General features: G+C 38.7%; 1 protein-coding gene across 1 annotated transcript in view; it reads left to right on the forward strand.

Annotated features, from left to right (window-relative positions):
* The window catches only part of abtb2b (ankyrin repeat and BTB (POZ) domain containing 2b), a 57,780-nt gene that overhangs the window by 22,996 nt on the left and 14,128 nt on the right, over nucleotides 1-20,656 (forward strand). The window contains exons 2-4 of the mRNA XM_062035552.1: nucleotides 8,952-9,101; nucleotides 13,714-13,924; nucleotides 20,426-20,578. Of these exons, the coding sequence (XP_061891536.1) occupies nucleotides 8,952-9,101; nucleotides 13,714-13,924; nucleotides 20,426-20,578 (514 nt within the window). The remainder of the gene's footprint in view (nucleotides 1-8,951; nucleotides 9,102-13,713; nucleotides 13,925-20,425; nucleotides 20,579-20,656) is intronic.

Genomic DNA, 20,656 nt, shown 5'->3' on the forward strand with positions numbered 1-20,656 from the left:
GAATAAGGGGATCAGTTCAGTTTGAGGTAGTTCAGTGCCTCTTACTAAAAGAGGTCAAAAGAAGCGAGCCATCCCTACACACCCTGCACCTCCTGGATACACCCAGGTCACACTGCTGTCATCATCTACACTGACAGAGGGTCCCATGATTTATTCATTGGATGACACCTCTGGTGCATAAATGGGCCACTTTTTATGTTTGAGGTTGGGTGGTCCATTGATTTATAACCAATATGGTGCTCTCTTACATGGGTTCAATCACTGGCATTGATTTCCAAACAATTGGTCCGAGGTACCCTGCCCTCCCTGTCCAAATAACCAAGCAATGTTATGACTTTTGTGCATCCCACAGCATTGTCCTATTTTATGGTGCATTATAATGTTTTTAACTATAGTATAATAATGGTAGGTGGGGAAGATAAGAACCAACTGGCCTCACTTGTTATAGCTCACAAAAAACTTTTTTTACACAAAGACATGCTAAGTTACTGTGCATTACCCCTAAATAATAAAAAGTCATCCCGTAATTGTATTGTGTATAGGCTTTAAAAGGTAGGTGAGCAGTATTGTCTGGCGGTGGGTGATCTAAATGTTTATAGAATGGATACCAAGGTACATATCAGTATTGAATCAATATTAGCGTGATGGGATTGATACTTCTGTACGTACGAGTTGTGCAACCGCTTTGTCTCCTCAAGTCTGTCGGTGCAAACAGCGCACCCCCTTTCTCTCTGTGCTGCTCACTCACTTTTCCCCTCCCCTCACTCTTCTACTGACTACTGACATTTTTTTTTTTTACAAATATCTGTGTGTAATGATCATTACTGTAGTGATTGATATTCATATTTGTGTTACATGTTAACATTTTTGTATTTTGCAATGGTGACTTTTTTGTCAAAAAATTGTGAGTGTACTAGAACAGAATAAGGGGAATATATTTAATGTATTGGCCCTGCGATGAGGTGGTGACTTGTCTAGGGTGTATACCCTGCCTTCCGCCCGAGTGCAATACATAAATTCCCAATAAGCCCATCCCTATTAATCTCCATATAAAACAGGAAGACCACAGACTGACCTTCATTATAGTTGTGTAAATCTATGAGCTGCCCTTTTTTCCACACTGGAGTGAAACTGACTCCAGAAAATATTTTCAGAGGTGAGCTGGAAAGAAGCAGGAAAGGTGTATGATAAAGTGTGTGAATTTCCAGTTCTACTCATAGTGCATTCACTATCCCCCACCAACCACAGTCGGCATCGTTCCTTTTCCTCATTTGACTCTCTCTGTACTGCGTAATGCTCTCTACCGTTCACAAACCGGAATGTTAATCAGCATAAAAGCTACTTTAGATTTGCGACAGTGATTTTGAATCTTACTTCTTTCAAACGTCAAATTCTAATTCTCTGTATCAAAACGGCTCACTGGTGTGTGAGAACTTTCGCAGGGCAACAGAGTTTATAGCCGGATGTAAAGGTTGAAACAGATTGATTCTTTCAGTTGAGTTCAGAAATGGATTTGCTGGAGTGAGGAAGTAAACCGCATGTATTAATTTACCTTTTTTTTTGCCAATACCGGATTGATTGACCCAAACAAGAACCATGAAATGCTGTAATTAGCATGCAGTATGTTATATGCTGATGATCAAACTGAGGACTCAAACAGTGACAGAATGAGAGCAATATTTGCAATTTCTCAAACACACATATTATGACAAAGCCCAACCCAGATCCCTTGATTCGCAAAGAGCTAAATATAGTGGAGCTTGTTTTGATAATGAGAACATATAACCCTGGATCCATTATGACTATTCTTTTGTGAGAACTTTTAAAAACACGTTCTTTTCTTTAAGCCATCTATTGTTATCATTAGATTGACTTGCTCTTTTTTTGCTGTGTTTTTATTTGTCTAATTCAGGTTTTGGCAGTGTCTTGGATGGTGACGTCATTTTAGTGGTAAAAGTAGATTCTATTATGAGAGGGTGGGTTTGAGGTCGCATGTGTATGTGCTTTCGCTATTGCCAGTTGTAATAGCCACCATACTTTGTCGTTAGAGTAACATAGTCAGTATTTATATTGATGTATATTTTTATCCTCAAGTACTGGACAATAAGCTAGCGAAACCTATAAAACTATATGATCCAGTAATGCTTGTGTCCCTTTGCTGCACGCGATGGGAAGTGGTATCACATATGGAAACAGGGACTTCTGAATGAGACCAGATAGCCACAAGCCCCACAGTTGGCCTGGAATGTAAACTATATAAAACGTGATTACAGAGAAAAAAAGGGGGGACCAGAGAAAACTGTAAGAAAGAAAAAGAGGCAGGGAGCTTGAAGGAGGGATTCTGAAGTCATGTTTAGGATTACGGTTAGTTGTGCTGAGAAGCTTAAACGCTATTTTTCAGGGCTGTGGGAAACCACAGCCAGGCATGGCAAATCCAATTCCCCCGTGTGTGTGTGTGTGTGTGTGTGTGTGTGTGTGTGTGTGTGTGTGTGTGTGTGTGTGTGTGTGTGTGTGTGTGTGTGTGTGTGTGTGTGTGTGTGTGTGTGTGTGTGTGTGTGTGTGTGTGTGTGTGTGTGTGTGTGTGCGCGTGTGCGCGTGTGCGTGCGTGCGCGCGCGCGCGCGTGCGTGCGTATAGGTGTGTGTACTGTGTATATGTTGGTTTAAAGGGGAACTGCACTCTTTTGGAATTTTGACCTATCGTTCACAATTATTATGGGAGACAAGAACACACGTTTTTTTTTATTTTTAGAATTCTAAAGATGATATAAAAAAAACGTTTGCAAGATGCGGCTAGTGGGAGTCACGATTGTAGCCTTCAAAGCCCTCTAAAAAGACTTCAAAACCCCATCAACGTTTTGTATACACACTCCAAGTATATGTACAGTGTTGGCACTAGGAATTTTCAAAATGGGGTTCTTGGAGGGGAACCTTAAATGATGGGTTAGTTTGGCTGACACAGGGCTTAGGCTAAATAATTATTCGTTTAAGGAGTTATCCGGCTTAATGTAGACAGGGCCTTAGTGTGCACTCTTACGATAACAATGTTGATACAGCTTGGTTACTATAAAGGTTACGGAAGGTAAAATAAGTATTTGTTGGTGGTTTGTGGATGCATTTTCAAAGTGATTAAAAGGCAGAATGGATTGATTCTATTAGCTGCATTGCTAGCAACATAGAGCGAGCCCATTGTTGCAAATTAGAATGCCAAAAACCCCCCAAAGGGTCAAAATTCCAAAAAAGTGCAGTTCCCTTTTAAATATGGAAATGAAGGTGCATGCATGCATTTTATACCCTTCAATGATGATTCAGATTGTTTTTGTTTTTGTTCCGCATTTGTTAATTGCCACCATGCAGTGATTGACAATGTGGTAAAAGGCTCTCTTGCGTCGCGTAGCTTAACCCCCTGACGGCGTCTTGTTTGATTTATAGTTCTTCCGTGGGGGGGTTGTGCCAGACTTGTAATTCTCTTCCAAAACACTAAGGGGCAATGTCTCCAGAAGGAGCAGCTGCAGCTGTTATTAACTAGATACTGTGTATATCCTTCCTGTGCCGAGTGACGTCAACCACTGGACCACAACATCAACGTAATTGTCTACACTGGGACTAATTCTAACTAATATAATTCATAATCATCAGTTTACTTTTAATGAATGTTTTACTCGCAGCAGAGGACACTATTATCTGCAACGCTATTCGGCCATTCGGGACACAAGATAACTATTGTGTAATTGTAAATAAACAAAACTGCTAAATAACTATTGTAAATTAACCATGTGCTGTTGTTAGTCTGTTTGGTCATATTCAGAGTTCACAAATGTTTCTAAGTATACCGTGCCTGAAAGATTGACGGAGAAGGAAAAGTGTTGTGTGAGAGAAAAAGAAGTTTGCGCATGAGAAAGAATATGTGTTAAACATGTTAGCACAAAATTGACAATAAAAGTTGAAAAGAGTGCCGTATTTTGTGACTTCTTCTGGCCGCAAGAACAACACAATATGCTGAAAAACGAAACTTACAGTAATTATTTTTAGAGAGCAGAGAGTATAAGTACACAATATCAGTTGTCATGCAAATGTTTAATCACTGTTGTTTCATTTCATACATTAATTTGTGCATTTCAAGCACAATGTCTGCTCGCCTGTGTTTAGGGACCCTCCTCAGCATAAACTGACCAATCACAGGGGGTGTACATAGGCTACGCTTGAGGCTACACAGGGGGAGGAGGGACAACGGCGTTGCCTACGCAAGCTATGCGACGCGAGAGTATACACCAGTTTTAAGTGTCCTCACTCAGAAATGTGTAGAAATCTCCTCCTTCACAGCTGATATGGTTACCGCAGTGATATGGTTACCTGCGGTTTTAACTCCAGCTGAGCATCACCTCTGACCCCTGACCTGTAGCAGCTAAGTGTCACCAGAGGTGGCAGGGTATATCAAGCAGACCTCGTCTCGCCTGCCTGTCATTATTAGTGACATTTCAGCCTTTGCCTACTTTTGCCTAAATGCTAGTACCGGTACACGTTTGGTAATGTTGTTATCTATCATCCCAATCAATCATCCCAATGAATGAGATTACAAAATTTTCATAATGTTTATTTTTGTATCAGAAACATTATAAGATTAAAAGACTGTAATCTAAACAGCAATTTCTAGAAACTAGAAGTAAAATATTTTAATGTAAAAATGCTTTTCTGGATCCACAAAGATAGATGTGCATATTTGTCAAACAGATGATTATTTTTAGCACTAACACTAATAGACCACTTAGGCTTCCTAAATGCCCCTCTGTCCCATTTGAAGTCTGTTTAGATTACGATCATGAGGAGGACCAAATAGGGCAAGCAAACACAGTTTTTCTCCCCTACATGGAAAATTGTGCAAATATAACCATGTGATGTTCCTTAATGTAGCTTGTAAACATGTCTGTAAACAAATAAGTCCTAATCATAACCAATGTTTGCATCAATGTGGTGGAGGCAAAGTTAATACTACCATTTCATAGATCTTGTACCTTTATGCATACGCATGCACACACATACACACACTGATAACAATGTAATATATATTAAACTGGAAGTGTTGAAAAATACAAAACAGGTGCCTGTGTATGAGAAAAGGACAAAATGAGCCAACGTGTATTTATATTTTCTTGCCAAGGCACGGTGGGGTTGATGCACACGTCCAATAACCACCTTGTTAAACACTGTACTATTGTGGGGTTTCCTACAGCCTCCACCTTCCAAACAGGAGCTAGCATATAGCCTCCTTGTCCTTAGTCACTGCTCGATTCTGGCTAAAGGAAGTGACTTTGAAGCCCCTTTCCTTGACTCTCTGATCCACCCTGTAATGAATGAAGAGGCTGTTTAGTTTGCAAGACAGAAAGTTTACTTGTGTTTGTATGCACAAAACACTCTCACACGCACGCTCACACACACACGCACACACACACATTCTTTGAGCAAAGCTAATCATGTCCTCTCTCTTTCACACATTCTTTGAGATGGACAAAACAAATTAGCACACATAGACCAATTGGTGCAAGGATGTACTTTATACAGAGCTGAGCTAGAGAGAACTGACATTAATTTTTTTTTTAATACCTATTTTTAAAGGTTTGAATGAAAGACAATGTTTTCCAGGTTGGACTTTTTGTTGTATTGTGATATGACTCATCAACAGCCTCTATTTTTACTTGGTAAAACACAACTCAGTTGTTTTTTGGCCTTTGGTTTGCTAGACAGTTTAAAGGCTGGGGAACACCACGGGCTTTGTGGTATGTTTAAATTGTTGATTTGTAGCCATGATTCCCACATGACATTTGCAGGGCAAACCTCTGCAATAGTACCATAATAGCCACAAAAGGGTTACTCCCTCATAAAGTTATTTATTCCAGTCATTTTTTGTTGATATTTCTCTAATGTTGTGGTGGATGTGGAGACAGGCCTTAGTTGAATTGTAAACCTCTGTCAGGTCCAGATGGCGGAGGTTGGGCTTCATTGGTAAAGGGTGGGATGGTGGGAACTGCTGAACGGGTAGCACAATTACTTGTGACTCTTATACCATATCTTAAGACTTAAACTCAGGCACTTTTCATTTTAGCATTCAGGATTACCATTCTATTAAAGTAATTATCTTTTAGCTTTGCCACAGCAAGTCACTCGCCAAATGTCTTTATCATATTTTTTATCGAACCTGGGCCAACTGCAAAAAAGATACATCCATTTGTAAAAAGAAGAGTCATCTCAATGGGGCCATTTTCATTTATCCTTGAATATCCTTAAGTTTGTGCTCACTCCCATTGATGCATATGTATGTACACATCCGTGAGCGTGTATTTATTTTCGCACACCTTCACCCATGCAGATGAGCGGTAATCTACAAGAATAATTATTGTGGCTTTGAATTTAATTCATCCGTCTGACACAAGTTATTTAACATTATATACTTGCTGTGGTCCACATCTACTCATTTAATTACAAGATAAGGCAGTTATAGAGAGTCTGCAGTGCACGCGCATTAACATAATCAAATCAGCCTATACAAACACTCTGGGAGCACAGACCAAGTTGAAAAAACGTTACCAAGTTCCTTCAATGTTTTAAGCGGTCTAGGTTCTTTGGCAAAATGTATGTTGTTTTTGTTTTAACACACAGAATGGAAGAGAAGTACCAGAGTAATGTCATTCTATTGTGCACATGTGCTTTTGTTTGTCTGACATGTTGGTTGTAGGGGTACCTATCTGCTCGAGGCAGCTTTTTTCATTGTTTGGAATTGGAACTCAGCACATATTTACTAGTCAGATTTTGCATTGAGAGAGAGAGCTAGATAGGGAGAGCGCTGAAGCTACACTTTTTTTTTTTAAACCAATACCTACATCTGTGAGTCGGGTACTACTCTCGCATTGTTAAAATATCAATGTTTTTAATGAAATAAATGATGTACTGTACCTGTCTGTTGAGCACTGCAGCTCACAGTTACAGCACTAGGATTTATACTTGCAATTACATATAATCTCACAGTTGACCTGTCTTTTATGGAGCAATAAAACATGCGTTAATGCTGGAGGTAATGTACAGTTGCTGCTTCAAGCTGTGATGGTTCTTTGATGACTGTACATGATTTAGCAAGATGTGTTCTTATTAGGTCATAAAGCAAAATGAATCATAAAATGAACATGTCCAAGAGGCAGTTCACACAAACAAATTCAAGGGAAAGTCTACTCACATTTCAACGCAGCACACTAGGCAGACTATTTTTCAACAAGACTGCCTGTCTACAAACATTGCTGATATTACGCTCCTTACAATAGTTCAACTTGCAGATATAGTTCTGTCTGGCATCTGCTCACATTTCTGCATTCTTGGCAATGACCAACTCCAAGCCTTCAAATCAATTCCTTATGTTTTTTTTATTGAATATATATGTTCAGTTTCTTCGATTGTTTTAGGTTCAGGCTACTAGATGAAGTTTTTTACCTTAACATGTTTGGACTGTATTTGGCAGTCTTGTACTTGTGACCACTCCTTGTCGCAAATGTGCTAAAAATGTATCTTAGAACTTATTTGCATTTAACATCCAGTTTTTAATGTTTAACATTTTAAGATACAACCTTTACATTGTATTTCATAAATATAAAGTCCCAGTTTTTATTTGTATTAAATAATAAATTCCTTGATTAAAAAGGGTAGCTAGCCTCTGTCCCAATTTTTTACAGTAAAACATTATGTTCATGCTATTCAAATTAAGTTTGGGAGGAGACTAGCCACCACAGAAGATGTATTAGTTGATTTAATTTAGAGACATATAGGTAATCCATACTCCCTGTAGTGTACTTAAAAAAAATGTTCCTTCCAAGATTAAACAGATTCATGCATTCACTTTGTTGGGGGTGACGTGAGTGGAATAACAACTTCTCCAGGCCAGGGGTCCATAGGAGAAGGAAATCCCACACAAGACTTACCCATTTCCATGCAATGTAGTATTATATTGAATTATTTTGGCTAATTCCACTACCATGAATTGTACGTCTCAGCTCTTGAGAACCAGTCATTTCCCACCGCTGGCTCACAGTATTTAATGTTGAGGGTTATTACCCTCAACATAAGTATTAACAAGAAATCCACAGCTAAAGCTACTTCTTATAATTAATAAGTTGCTGGCAAGTTGTTTTTTTCAAAAACAGGAACACACTCAAAATCCTGTTTAATTATTTAAGCAATTACTTTCTTCTGTGTGCTGGGACGTTGTTGGGGTCTATCTCTTTATCAATCAATCAATCAATCAATCAATCAATCAATGTTTATTTATATAGCCCTAAATCACAAGTGTCTCAAAGGGCTGCACAAGCCACGATGACATCCTCGGTTCAGAGCCCACAAAAGGGCAAGGAAAAACTCACAACCCAGTGGGATGTCAATGTGAATGACTATGAGAAACCTTGTAGAGGACCACAGATGTAGGTGACCGGATGCAATAGACGTCGAGTGGGTCTAGCATAATATTGTGAAAGTCCAGTCCATAGTGGATCTAACATAATAGTATAGGCCATCCCAATAAAACCTGTTTGTTTGGTTACTGTTCTCATCTCCCGTGATTGAAAAAAAAAAAAGTATATATTTTTTGCCACCACTCTAAATTATGTGCATTGTTATGTAAATATATTTGTTGATGGCCATTATATTAAGGAGATGAACATGTGTACATTTTTTTACTTGTACTAGCCTGATGCCACCAAACCAGATACTTACTAGTTATTTTCTTGAACACAACTCTCTCTTTTGTGTTTTTATTTGCCCTCATTGGTGTGGATTGGATGTTACAAGGCGTACACATTTACTCATTAAATACCACCAACAATTGATCTACAGGAATAGTGCTGAAACCTGTTTGCGATACCCACAAACCTTATGTGTTTGTTATAAAGTCATTTTCCTCTTGTTTTTCTCTCCCATAGGTGTCTTGTCAATCCCGGCCCAATTCAGTCCCTATACAGAGAATCAGCAGACTTCTGTGGACTGCAGGGAGGATGCCTATGCCCAGCTGGAGCTCAGAACGCTGGAACAGTCCCTGCTGGCTACCTGTGTGGGCAGTATCTCTGAACTCAGTAAGTCAGCAAAGCTACAATAGTGTTGCAAAACAGTTGAAACAATCTGACATGCTGTTTCATATCTCAACTACTGAATTTTATAAAGGGTTAAACTCATGAAAGGAAAGGAGAGCTTTCATCTGACAGAAACAGTGCTTGAGTCCGATACGTCAAGATGTTTTTTCCCGTTGTATTTTGATTGAAATGCAAAACAAAATGTTGCAATGATGGAACAGCTACTGCCTTATTAATAGAGCTGCAAACATGAGCCTATTTTATGCAACTTTGTGGGTTTTTTCTTACGATAAATTTACTCGGTAGAATCATGATGCATCATTAAAGTGATTTTTTTATATAAATAACTAAGAGGGCATGATACCATCAAGTATTTCCCAGGTCAACCTGTGTGTATGTATAATGCTCTTCTTTATAACCGTATCTCACTCTTTGAGTTTTATGACAAGGTCAAGTACAGTGTGTACACACCAAGTCATAACAATATCCATTTACTATTCTCATGATACATGACAGTGATGAATAGCTGGGCTCAAGCTAATTCCAAGTTCTATTTAAAAGGTCATTAAAAAGTGAAGCAGAAAGGAATGAAGGAATGGTATAACATAATTGTGTCCAAGGTGGATGAATCAGGCTTTGGTCAAGGTGGAAAGATTGTTGTGACAGGTCAAAAAAAATAGGTTGGTGCGAGTGCATATAGGTTTCCTCTCTCCAAATGACCAAACACTTTGCCATTTGTTCCCGAAGCACAAGGCCACGTTCATACCCCACTGTCGTTAGATGGTCATTAAGAAAGTGAATGCACACTCTAATACAGACACACTCTTTCTCCTACTTGCTCAGTGGACTCTTTGTGCCACATTGCTCTAGTGGTATGAATCTGAGCTGGTCTGGGCAGGGTTGGCATGCTTCACACTCTTTCGCGCCTACAAACACAAACAAACACAGAGCCAATGTGTTCACTGATATCGATACACACCCAAAATAAAGAGGGGTTGGCACTATGATCTGAAGCCAAGAAGACCATACAGGAGTTTCTGTACTTGGCTGCTCAGTCATGTTGGATCTTTTCAGTAGAGTTGGCCAGACACATACGGCATACACAGCATACTTAAACAGGATGGATATTAGATGGCACTGCACTAAATATTCCAGAAAAACTGCTGGAAATGCAGTTTTGCCAATAGACTGGCTGTAAAAAGTTCCCTTTGGGGACGTTTGGGTATTTTATCTCCAGGTCAGTGGTGGTCCTTCGCCATCAATGGGACACTTGTGTGTGATACTACTGCAAAGGTATGCAATACTAAACAAAAAAATATTTTTCCAGTAAATAAATTGCCAGTCTCTGACAAAGTACTTTTGTAGTATTTGTAAATATAGTAGTACCTCAATTTACAAGCTTAATTGGTTTTCTTATGGAACTCTTAACTCAATACACTTTTCTCAAATCAACGTCTCCCATTGAAATGAATTGAAATCAAATTAGTTGGTGCCAAAAACAATTTTACCATGTGACATGTCTTTAAAAAAAAATAAAAAATAACTTTATATTGGAAATATTGTATAAAAACAATGCAATGGAATGTACTACTAACAACTACAATACTTGAATTTATTTACTTTTATTTATTATTCCATTTAGTAATGTAATAATAATGTACAGCATTTACCTTGGAAGGTGAACTTCCAAGATATCTCCTTTGAACTGCTTTTCCGTCAAACACACCATTAGCAGCTTTTCCATATTTTCATGGATAAATGTTCGCTGTTTAGACATTATTTTAACATTCTTGACTGGTGTTGGACTCATTCTGCTTCATTATGGTATAGACTAGCAGTCTGCAACACACTCAGTTATGTTTATGATGATTTTCATCACTGTCCTTCACATTCAATCATGATAGGAAAGTTAGTTTAGTTAGTTTAGTCTTTATTTGAAGGGACAATGTACAGAAACATTAAGCTCAAAGACAGATATGTTCTGTACCAGATTATAGCTAAATAGCTCATTTCCATCTGCAGTCCCTGGCTACCTAAATTAAAGGGATACAAAAATCATGCAATAAAATTATGACAGTAAAATCATACACAAGTATTAAGAAAAAAGTTATAAAATGCCCTTTCATGGACACATACTTAATATACAATACAACCACACCTAATTTACATCATCACACAAAGACAATACATGCTTTTGTTCACATCTGTCATCATTTGTAAAAACAACCATGATTTTAACACACACACCTCACAATTTACAATAAAAATGCTCTCATGGATAAATATAATGCACATTAGGTTGATGTGTCAAACATAATGCCCATCTTAGTGACCGTGTGAGCAGCTTTGATTGCTCCAAAGCCACTTTTTAACTTCAATTGTGAATGAAGAGTAATCTGTTAGACTTTTCAAGTTTGTTGTGAGGTCGTTCCAAAAACAGAGTTATGCTGATTTATAGCTCAAAGTTAATGCTAATGAGTAAGACCAGATGTTTCCGACAGATCTTACATTGTCCACTGTGACATTTACTACTCCAAATAATGGCAGGGATGCTTATAGCCTAACAGTTTTTCCTGCAAATAAATAGATCCCATGGTAGTGTTGTTGTTCTACAAGCGTCTGATTTTATGTTAGTGTTTTACAATTGCTATATTAACTTACAATGCCTATAGTTTTTCAACACAGACAGGAATAAGCAATCTCTAATGTTAAATAGTCACTGAATGAAGCCCTTGACAGCAGTACTTGTTGCAGTGTGTTTACTATTGATTGTAAATGTCACCTTTATATTTGACTCACTACCAATTCAATTCTTCATGAAGTAACTTATGTCTTACCTTTACTTTAGCGTGTAAAGCTGGGTGGTGATCCCGCAAATTTGACGTGTTAGACCTTTAGATGCCACTTTCTTTTGCCAGGTTTTGCAAATGGTTGAGCCGTCGTCTTCAATGACTCTTTGGTCATTTTTTAAGTACCCGAAATGTTCCCATAATTCTTACTTCAGCTTTTTTTGAGTGTAAAAAAGTTCTCAGCCTTGTCCTGCTGCCATTTTTAACCTGATGTAGTACAGTAGTGTGTCTTTCGAAGCGTGCATATAAGCCGCCTGCCCCGCTAGTGTAACTTTGTTTTTCTTCCGTGCAGGTTGTGCCGAAAACAACATATCAGCATAATGTCTGTTTATAGCAAGTGAGAAGGACTGAAACACACAGTGTCGTGGAGCCTTTACAATTTTATAACCGGTTTTAATCACGATTAATAGTAAAACTGTTTAATCGTTGCATCCCTATACTCTTAAATTGAGGTACCACTGTTGGTGAAATTATCATTTTGCAAAACTGCATTTAAAAAAAGGAATCATTGTCACATTGAGCTCTGAAAGGTAATCGTAAAAGCAATCTTAGAAAGAGATACTGTATTCCATTTCGATATTTCACCCCTGACAGCTAGTAAAGGCCTAAGGGCACAATATGGCTTGTAAAACCAGGGAAAGCCTCTCGATCCTAGGCAAGAATTCCTATGAGACCTCCTGGGTGGACTGCTGTTAGCGGTTAACACAAAGAAGGCCCTTCAGCTTTAAGTGGGGTCTGTTTAAGGAGAGCCAACCCTAACTGACCCAAACTCTTTAATGTGCACGCGCGCGCACGCACACACTGGCCAAGCCCCCCAAGCCTCAACCCCTGTACTGCCCCAGTCATGCTAATCCGGTTAGAAATTAACCCTGCGGTAATCATCCTAAATGAGTGCAATATGACACCAAGTTCAAATTGGCCTGTTTTACTCTCCCTTATTCTTTCTACACCCAAGACCCCCTCCTCCACATACATCTCCTTCCTGTGATGACTGATAGTCCATTCATTGCGCTTTATAATTGCTACAAATAAAGTAATGCAAATGCTCTCGTCATGCACTATTTTCTTTCTAATTTCTTTCTGTTTAGTTTGTTGCACACTACCAGACAATAAATTTAAACAAAATTTACCGGTGGATAATTATTTTTGTTATTGCACTATACACACTTCAAGTAAAACAATATAGTTGTTTTAGTAATATAGATGTACCATTGTGTTAACAATCGACAAGTCACAGTGTTTACGTTTTGAGTGATATTTACCCGAAAGTGTACAGATGAATTTGTTTTTTTTAGCAACTTCTTGGCAATTGTACTGTGAACCTTCAGTATTGCACTAACACACAGCTGATAGACTGAGTGATTAAACTGCATCATGAAGAATTGGATTGATTGCTTTTTGGTTCTGTCAAGGTATTCACTACTTGAGTAGTTAAAGATAAATGACGATTTAGCCTTGGCGTCTGGCTGTGTTTACCGATAATGACTCTGCTACAGACATATACCGCAGAAGGCATGAAGAGAGAGTAGTAAGTGCAGGAGTGTTAAATGTAAGTGGTTTAGGAAAAGGGGAATTCCGGTTAGATTGGAAACCCACAGAGTTTACACTTAGAACTGAGATCCCTTATTTGTTCATACAAGCTATGTGTGAGGGGTTTGAATACTGGTCCTGTGTAGATAGAGTAAACAAATGATGAAGCTTAACATGGTGTAAGCTGATATATTCTCAACCATTTAATATCAACGTGTGTAAATTCTATTTTCTAGGTGATCTGGTGTCCCGTGCCATGCACCATATGCAGCGCCTGAGCTCGGTGCGCCCAGGGCTGAGTCCAGCTCGCCACGCACGCCCCCAGCAGCCTGTGTCCTGGTCACCTGACGCCCTCCACACCCTCTACTACTTCCTGCGCTGCCCGCAAATGGAGTCCATGGAGAATCCCAACTTAGATCCCCCACGCATGGCACTAAGCAAAGAGAGGTGAGGGTCTTGACTCTTGCATGACCACATGTGAGATAAAGGTTCTTTACAAACTTATAACAGAGCAAGTAAATTTACATGCATCTTCTATCTTGCCATTTCATGAATATTTGAAGGTTTCATATGATTGCTATTTCTAAATATAAATGTATAAATCATTTGGACCCTCGCATAAATTAGAATAAATGTCCCTAACCACTGTCAGAAAGCAAACCTACAACACCACAAAAAGGTTGTATTGCGGCTCACCTTTTCTCCATTCTTCTGTCCTCGTGTGAATAATACACTTCAAAAAGTGTTCTGTAGGTAAATTACAGGTAAGCAAAAGCCTCCAGGTGTTATTGTTAATGACACAGCAGAGGGAAATAATCCTTGGAGGGGGAATTTAGCCCTAAAACTGCTGGTTCTAAGTATTTTACGGAGTGCCAATAGCATATAATTCTGTTAAGAGCTTTTTGTTTTGGTTGTAGAATAACAATGGTGTTGTCCTTTACGGTCGGGAGTGTTTTTTCATCATTTGAACAAAACATCTTGTACCATTTTCTTTTGTCAAATTAAAACACTGCTGCTTTGTTATTACACTTTTTGCAGTAAGTTACAGTAACTTTATTACTGATAATTAAGTGTGTGTAAGGAAATTATGACTCACTTCCAAGTAAAGAACATTAAAGAAAATGAAATAAGCTAACAAAAGGTCTACTATCTAAGAATTTTCACATGGGATGTACATGGTTTCGAGGATATGCCATTAATGGAATCGTTTTTGTGATAAAATCAGCCTAAGAAAACATAAACCTTCGCATAAATCCTGCTGGATCCAATACACCCCCATAACGATGACCTGACACAGTGCAAGGGCTCCTCATTAGTATCAAAGGTAATATGGTAGCAAATAAACACCCCTATCTTATTTTTTACTTTTACTGGCAGGATCTAACAAGTCTTCATGTGTTTTTAATGTTTAGTGTATATCAGCAAGATGAAGTGACAGCTGCTACATTCAGTGTACACATTTTATTAGCTGTAAATGATAGTAAAGAGAGCAGGCCCAGGTGAGGACGTGGGTAGAGTTCAAGACTGGTTGTGATTACAATTCTAGCGCCTGGTAATGATACAGACTCCTCCCCTCCAATGAGCCTCAACATTGCTTTTGTTTAAGTCAGCGGCTGCTGCTATGGAATCTTTGGTGGAAACCCCCAAACCACCAAATCTGTGTGGGCCACACCATCAAGTATTAGTAAGCCTTCTGAGCGGCCTAATAGCAGTATCTTCAACGTAATGGTGGATAAGTTTGAAGTACTGCAATGTCAATGCCAATTTTGAAGATTATCTACATTTTATGTGTGTCTTTAGATCTTTTGTTGTCCACATGCTACCAGGCAAACTTTTATCAATAACTAGAAAAATGAAAATATTGGTTTTAAATAAATACATTGAGGACTCTAATGCTTAAACACATCACAGATTATAAAAGCCATAGGCTGTTAACATGCAAAAATGTACTTATATTTACATGGGAACTAAAGCAGATCAGGGTAACCTGATTTAACAGTTAACACTTTTATCATCTGTTTCACAGTTTAGTAAAATATCTACTGACATACTGAATACCGAATTGTTTAGCTGTAAACATGTGATGTGCTTAAATAAACTTTTAACCGTTGCCATTACCACATCACTCAATCAAGGCAATTTTCCTCTATGCATTACATAGCACACACCCTTTTTCTTTTCCTGTAGCGGATTTAAGAGCACTAATGGATAGATGCGGTGCAGAGATAAGATGATGGAAGATACTTCCAGCCACTGCTACATCAAATACTCTTACATGCCTTCTATGGTGTATTTACTAGAGTAATCAGACACCACATCAGTAGGTAAACTTGACCATTTGCAGCGTACGACGGGGTCTGCATAAGGACCTCATTGGAGTTGGTTTGAGCGTAAACCCACTCCCTTAGCTTTAGGGCACTCTGGGCATGCATGTGTGCAGTGGGGCCATGAATCAGAGCTAATATTTCTGCGTGTGACTATGCATAAACAAGTGTGAGAACGTTTGTTTTTACATGCTTGTGTGTGTGTGTCGATCCTGCTGTTGCGGGTCGGTCAGCTAGCCATAAGCGCTATCTAGTTTCAGTTCTAACAGACGTCTAGGCTTTGATGTTATAACGACGTCGAAGGAGCTCAGGTTTTTGTTACAGACTGAAGGGCATAACCCAGACATGGGGTCAGATTGGACGTGTATGTGTCCAAATACTACATAGTAAAAAAAGGTGGAGGACTGGAGGTGGAAATTGAAACTATTACAGTTTTTATGTGCAGTGGAGTGTCATTATACAGTGTTGGTCAACTGTAGCACATATGCTTTTTGGGCAACCAGTAACACACAAACTAGGTTTCTACTGATTAAGGGGAAACATAGTTTAATAGGTTGGATACTTTTTCTGCTCTTAATTACATGCTGTAAAATATTGAATCTGAATCAGTTAATGGCAGTCCAACTCTTCAGTGTCCATTGGCCCTTCATTAGTTGCAGCACTGTGTTCATGTATTAAACAAGAAAGTAAATTGGTCCTGCATTAAGCAGGAATGAAGAACATTAGCAGGCTCGGTTGTCCCATGGCCATCAGGAAGACAGACTCTTTTGCACAAATGCACAGGCAGCCAATATGTGTTGAGAGGAGGATGCCATTATGAGCTTAGGCATTGATTCCCAAGCTGTCTGCTCTTCATCTCCTGCTCAGAAACATGGCTTTCTTATCACTCTACACCAGTGGCACTATAGCCAAAATGGCCACCCAGCCTCTTTTCTTAATTTAGACATACTACATCTGCTACCTAGCCATCTCCTCAGCACTTAAACTTTCTCTGCAGGCGCCCATCCACTCCTTCGGGCATCTATCTCTTCTTCCTCCTGCCTCTTGTCTGCTCGTTAACGTCTCAGACTTTAAATAGCTAAATGGACCATGATGTCTGCATGTAGGGAAATTGTGTTATTGTGCCTTTAGAAAATGCCATCAGCAAGTTTATTTATTTTATTTTTTCAACCACTGGCATCAGTGTTTGATTAAAATTAAAAAGTTAGGCAAGCAATTGCACTTTATGTTGTTTGTTGTTTGGATACAATGTAATTAGGGGGTTGTGGTACAGGTAAATATGTTCCACAAGAAACCAAGTGTAGCGACTTAAAGTAATCACTGAGTAAAACAAATGACACCTCAACAATCTCACTGCTCATAAATATAATAGTAACTCCACACATGCAATACTGCAATCATGCTTGTATTCATTGTTTGTTTTGGAGTTCTTGACATCTCCCCAAAAAATGGGGGAAGATGCTGCTAAGAATACCATCACAGGCCGCTTAGTGAGTCATGATAATACTGTTCAAACAATCATTAGCATCCTCTCTGAGCACAGTCAACACGAGCAAACAACAACAAGACTCACCCTGTTTGCCATTGTTCAAATGAGCACATGATACAAGATAAAAAGACTAGGTGTGGAATATGTGTGGCTAGATATCAAGAGTAGCGGTGTCAGGAATAAGGAGGAGTAGAACAATGGACTGAGGTGATTAATCAATCAGTCAGAGAGTCTGCATGGGCACATTCCATAACACTCTTTTTCTATGGATGTGTATTCTTGGAATTCTCAGAGATTAAAGCCACTTTCTTCTACCAACACCGTTTTAGATCTGGCACTTGTATTTTTATCGTATTAGTTCTTTTTTGTTGTTGCAGTTTTTCTTGTCCTTCTACACCAGGGGTGTCAAACTCAAATACAGAGTGGGCCAAAATTTAAAACTGAACAAAGCCGCGGGCCAAGGTTGAACAAATTAACCTTTTAACAGGGACCCAAACAAGTTTTGCATTAAATATTGAACAAGCAAGGCTTATATAACTTTATAGTGACATGCAAAATCGAGTTTCAAATAATAATAATAATAAAAATTTAAAAATATCAATGGCATATCAAATACAATTTAAATACAAATTGAATGCCTCTTTTCTATTTGCAGCCTTCCGAGGTAAATATTAACATTAACTTTTTCCACAGGCTAATAAATTTGAAAATAAAATAATGAATAAACCAACCATTCAGGACTTTAAACGGCTCAGTTTGCAACACACTGATCTAATCTGATGTGCCCAAGACTGATACCTGCCATCTTTTCTTGGATACCCAAAACTCTTTGCAGCACTAACTCTTCCGGGACGCTACAAGGTAGGTGTGTGTGTGTGTTGGGGCGGCGGGGTTTGGAGGTAGCGGGGGTGTATATTGTAGCGTCCAGGTGTTGTGCCGGATAATGCACCCCCGGCGTAGAATGCACCCCCTGACGGGAGTGTTATATCAACTAAAGCCCACACTTAAAGTTTCCACGTGCAAGATTGAATCTATTTGAAAAAGTTATTTAATAAGAAGCCAAAAGTGCAAAAACAATAATGTTCGTGTTGGAGGAGTTGTGAATGAATGAAATAAAAAATCCGTGCTGCAGTCTGCAGGTGTACCTAATGTTGTGGCCCAGCAGCGACTGCAGCACGGATTTCATATTTCATTCATTCACAACTCCTCCAACACGAACGTTATTGTTTTTGCACTTTTGGCTTCTTATTAAATAACTTTTTCAAATAGATTCAATCTTGCACGTGGAAACTTTAAGTGTGGGCTTTAGTTGATATAACACTCCCTTCAGGGGGTGCATTCTACGCCGGGGGTGCATTATCCGGCACAACACCTGGACGCTACAATATACACCCCCGCTACCTCCAAACCCCGCCGCCCCAACACACACACACACACCTACCTTGTAGCGTCCCGGAAGAGTTAGTGCTGCAAAGAGTTTTGGGTATTTGTTCTGTTGTGTTTGTGTTGTGTTACTGTGCGGATGTTCTCCCAAAATGTGTTTGTCATTCTTGTTTGGTGTGGATTCACAGTGTGGCGCATATTTCTAACAATGTTAAATAAATAAATAATAAATATAAATATATATATATATATATATATATATATATATATATATATATATATATATATATATATATATATATATATATATATATATATATATACATACACACATATATATATATATATATATATATATATATATATATATATATATATATACATACACACACATATATATATATATATATATATATATATACACACATATATATATATATACACACACATATATATATATATATATATATATATATATATATATATATATATATATATATATATATATATATATATATACACACATATATATATATATATATATATATATATATATATATATATATATACACACATATATATATATATATATATATATATCTATAAATATATGTTAAAGTTTTTTTATACTGGCACCCTCAGTGTAACCTGTATCGCTGAAGATCAAGTATGCGTTGCATTCACTTCTGTGTGAGTGCCAAGGCCGCACATATTATGTATCTGGGCCAGCACTCGTTGGACTGGACGAAAAGGGTACGTTACAATTTTCTGGAGGGTCACTTACATTTGGGAATCTCCCGGGAGGTTTGGCTAGTATGTGAATTAGCAGTGTACCGCGGCACTGCTGCTGTGTATGATCGGCGGGCCAACTCTAGTGTTAATTTGATATCGCCTCACGGGCCAAGTGAAATTACACGGCGGGCCAAATTTGGCCTGCGGGCCAGAGTTTGACACCCATGTTCTACACCAACATCATTTTGTAAGCAGTGCTCTGTGAATGCTCTGTTCGAGGTACTTAGAGATACAGCCAATGTACAAATATAGAGCTCCACAGTGTGTCAGAAAAGTTTCACGACTGTTTATGTTTAGGGGCATCTTTAACTGTCAGTATTTGCCACAGGAGCCAGACAACAACCAGCACATCTAGAAAGACATTCAGTGGTGTTTGCTTCGTCCAGTGCGCGTTGTGGCAGGACAATTCGTGGCTGACAACAACACGCCTGCTCATAATGACTTGAGCTTCCGACAAGTTCCTGGCCGTGAAGAGCACCTCAAGGGGTCATTATTTCCAAAGCGTTTTCAAGAGATGGACGTCATCAAGAAGGGTTAACGCAAAAATCCTTCCAGGAGTTCATAAAGCTGTGGCAGTGAAGGATGGGAATGTGTGTTAGACGCCATGAAGGTTTCATTTTAGTGTGACCCTAGTCTTGAAACTTTTCTGACACACCTATAGTAGCAGGAATGTTGTACAGTAAGGTATCAGTATCTATTGCGAATATGACGTGACTATAAGTGTGTGTATGGGAGAGAATAATAGCTGTAGTAATAAGTGAGTCACAGTTTAGGGGAAGCGCTGCCAGACACACACGTCATGTTTGATGACGGTTTATGAGTTTTCTTTAAAAGTGACTGAATCATGACAAATAAGCAAATTCTCCCTCAGTCTTACACAGAAACAAGATAACAAAATAACACCAATGTCTCATACTTCACAAGCACTGACATGGAATTGTTCATCTTTTTCCTTCACAGGCCATTCCTGCTGCTGCCGCCTCTGATGGAATGGATCAGAGTGGCCATAGTTCATGCTGAACATCGCAAGAGTCTGCTGGTGGACACTGATGATGTCAGACAAACTGCCAGGCTGCTCCTCCCTGGACTGGACTGTGAACCCAGACAGCTTAAGTACGTGTGAACACACATATAACCAGGCTGTGTAATCTCTGCACTTGGTCACATGAGGTTACACGGCTATGCCCTACT

Source organism: Entelurus aequoreus, linkage group LG24 (genome assembly GCF_033978785.1).
Source record: "Entelurus aequoreus isolate RoL-2023_Sb linkage group LG24, RoL_Eaeq_v1.1, whole genome shotgun sequence".
Lineage (NCBI taxonomy): Eukaryota > Metazoa > Chordata > Actinopteri > Syngnathiformes > Syngnathidae > Entelurus > Entelurus aequoreus.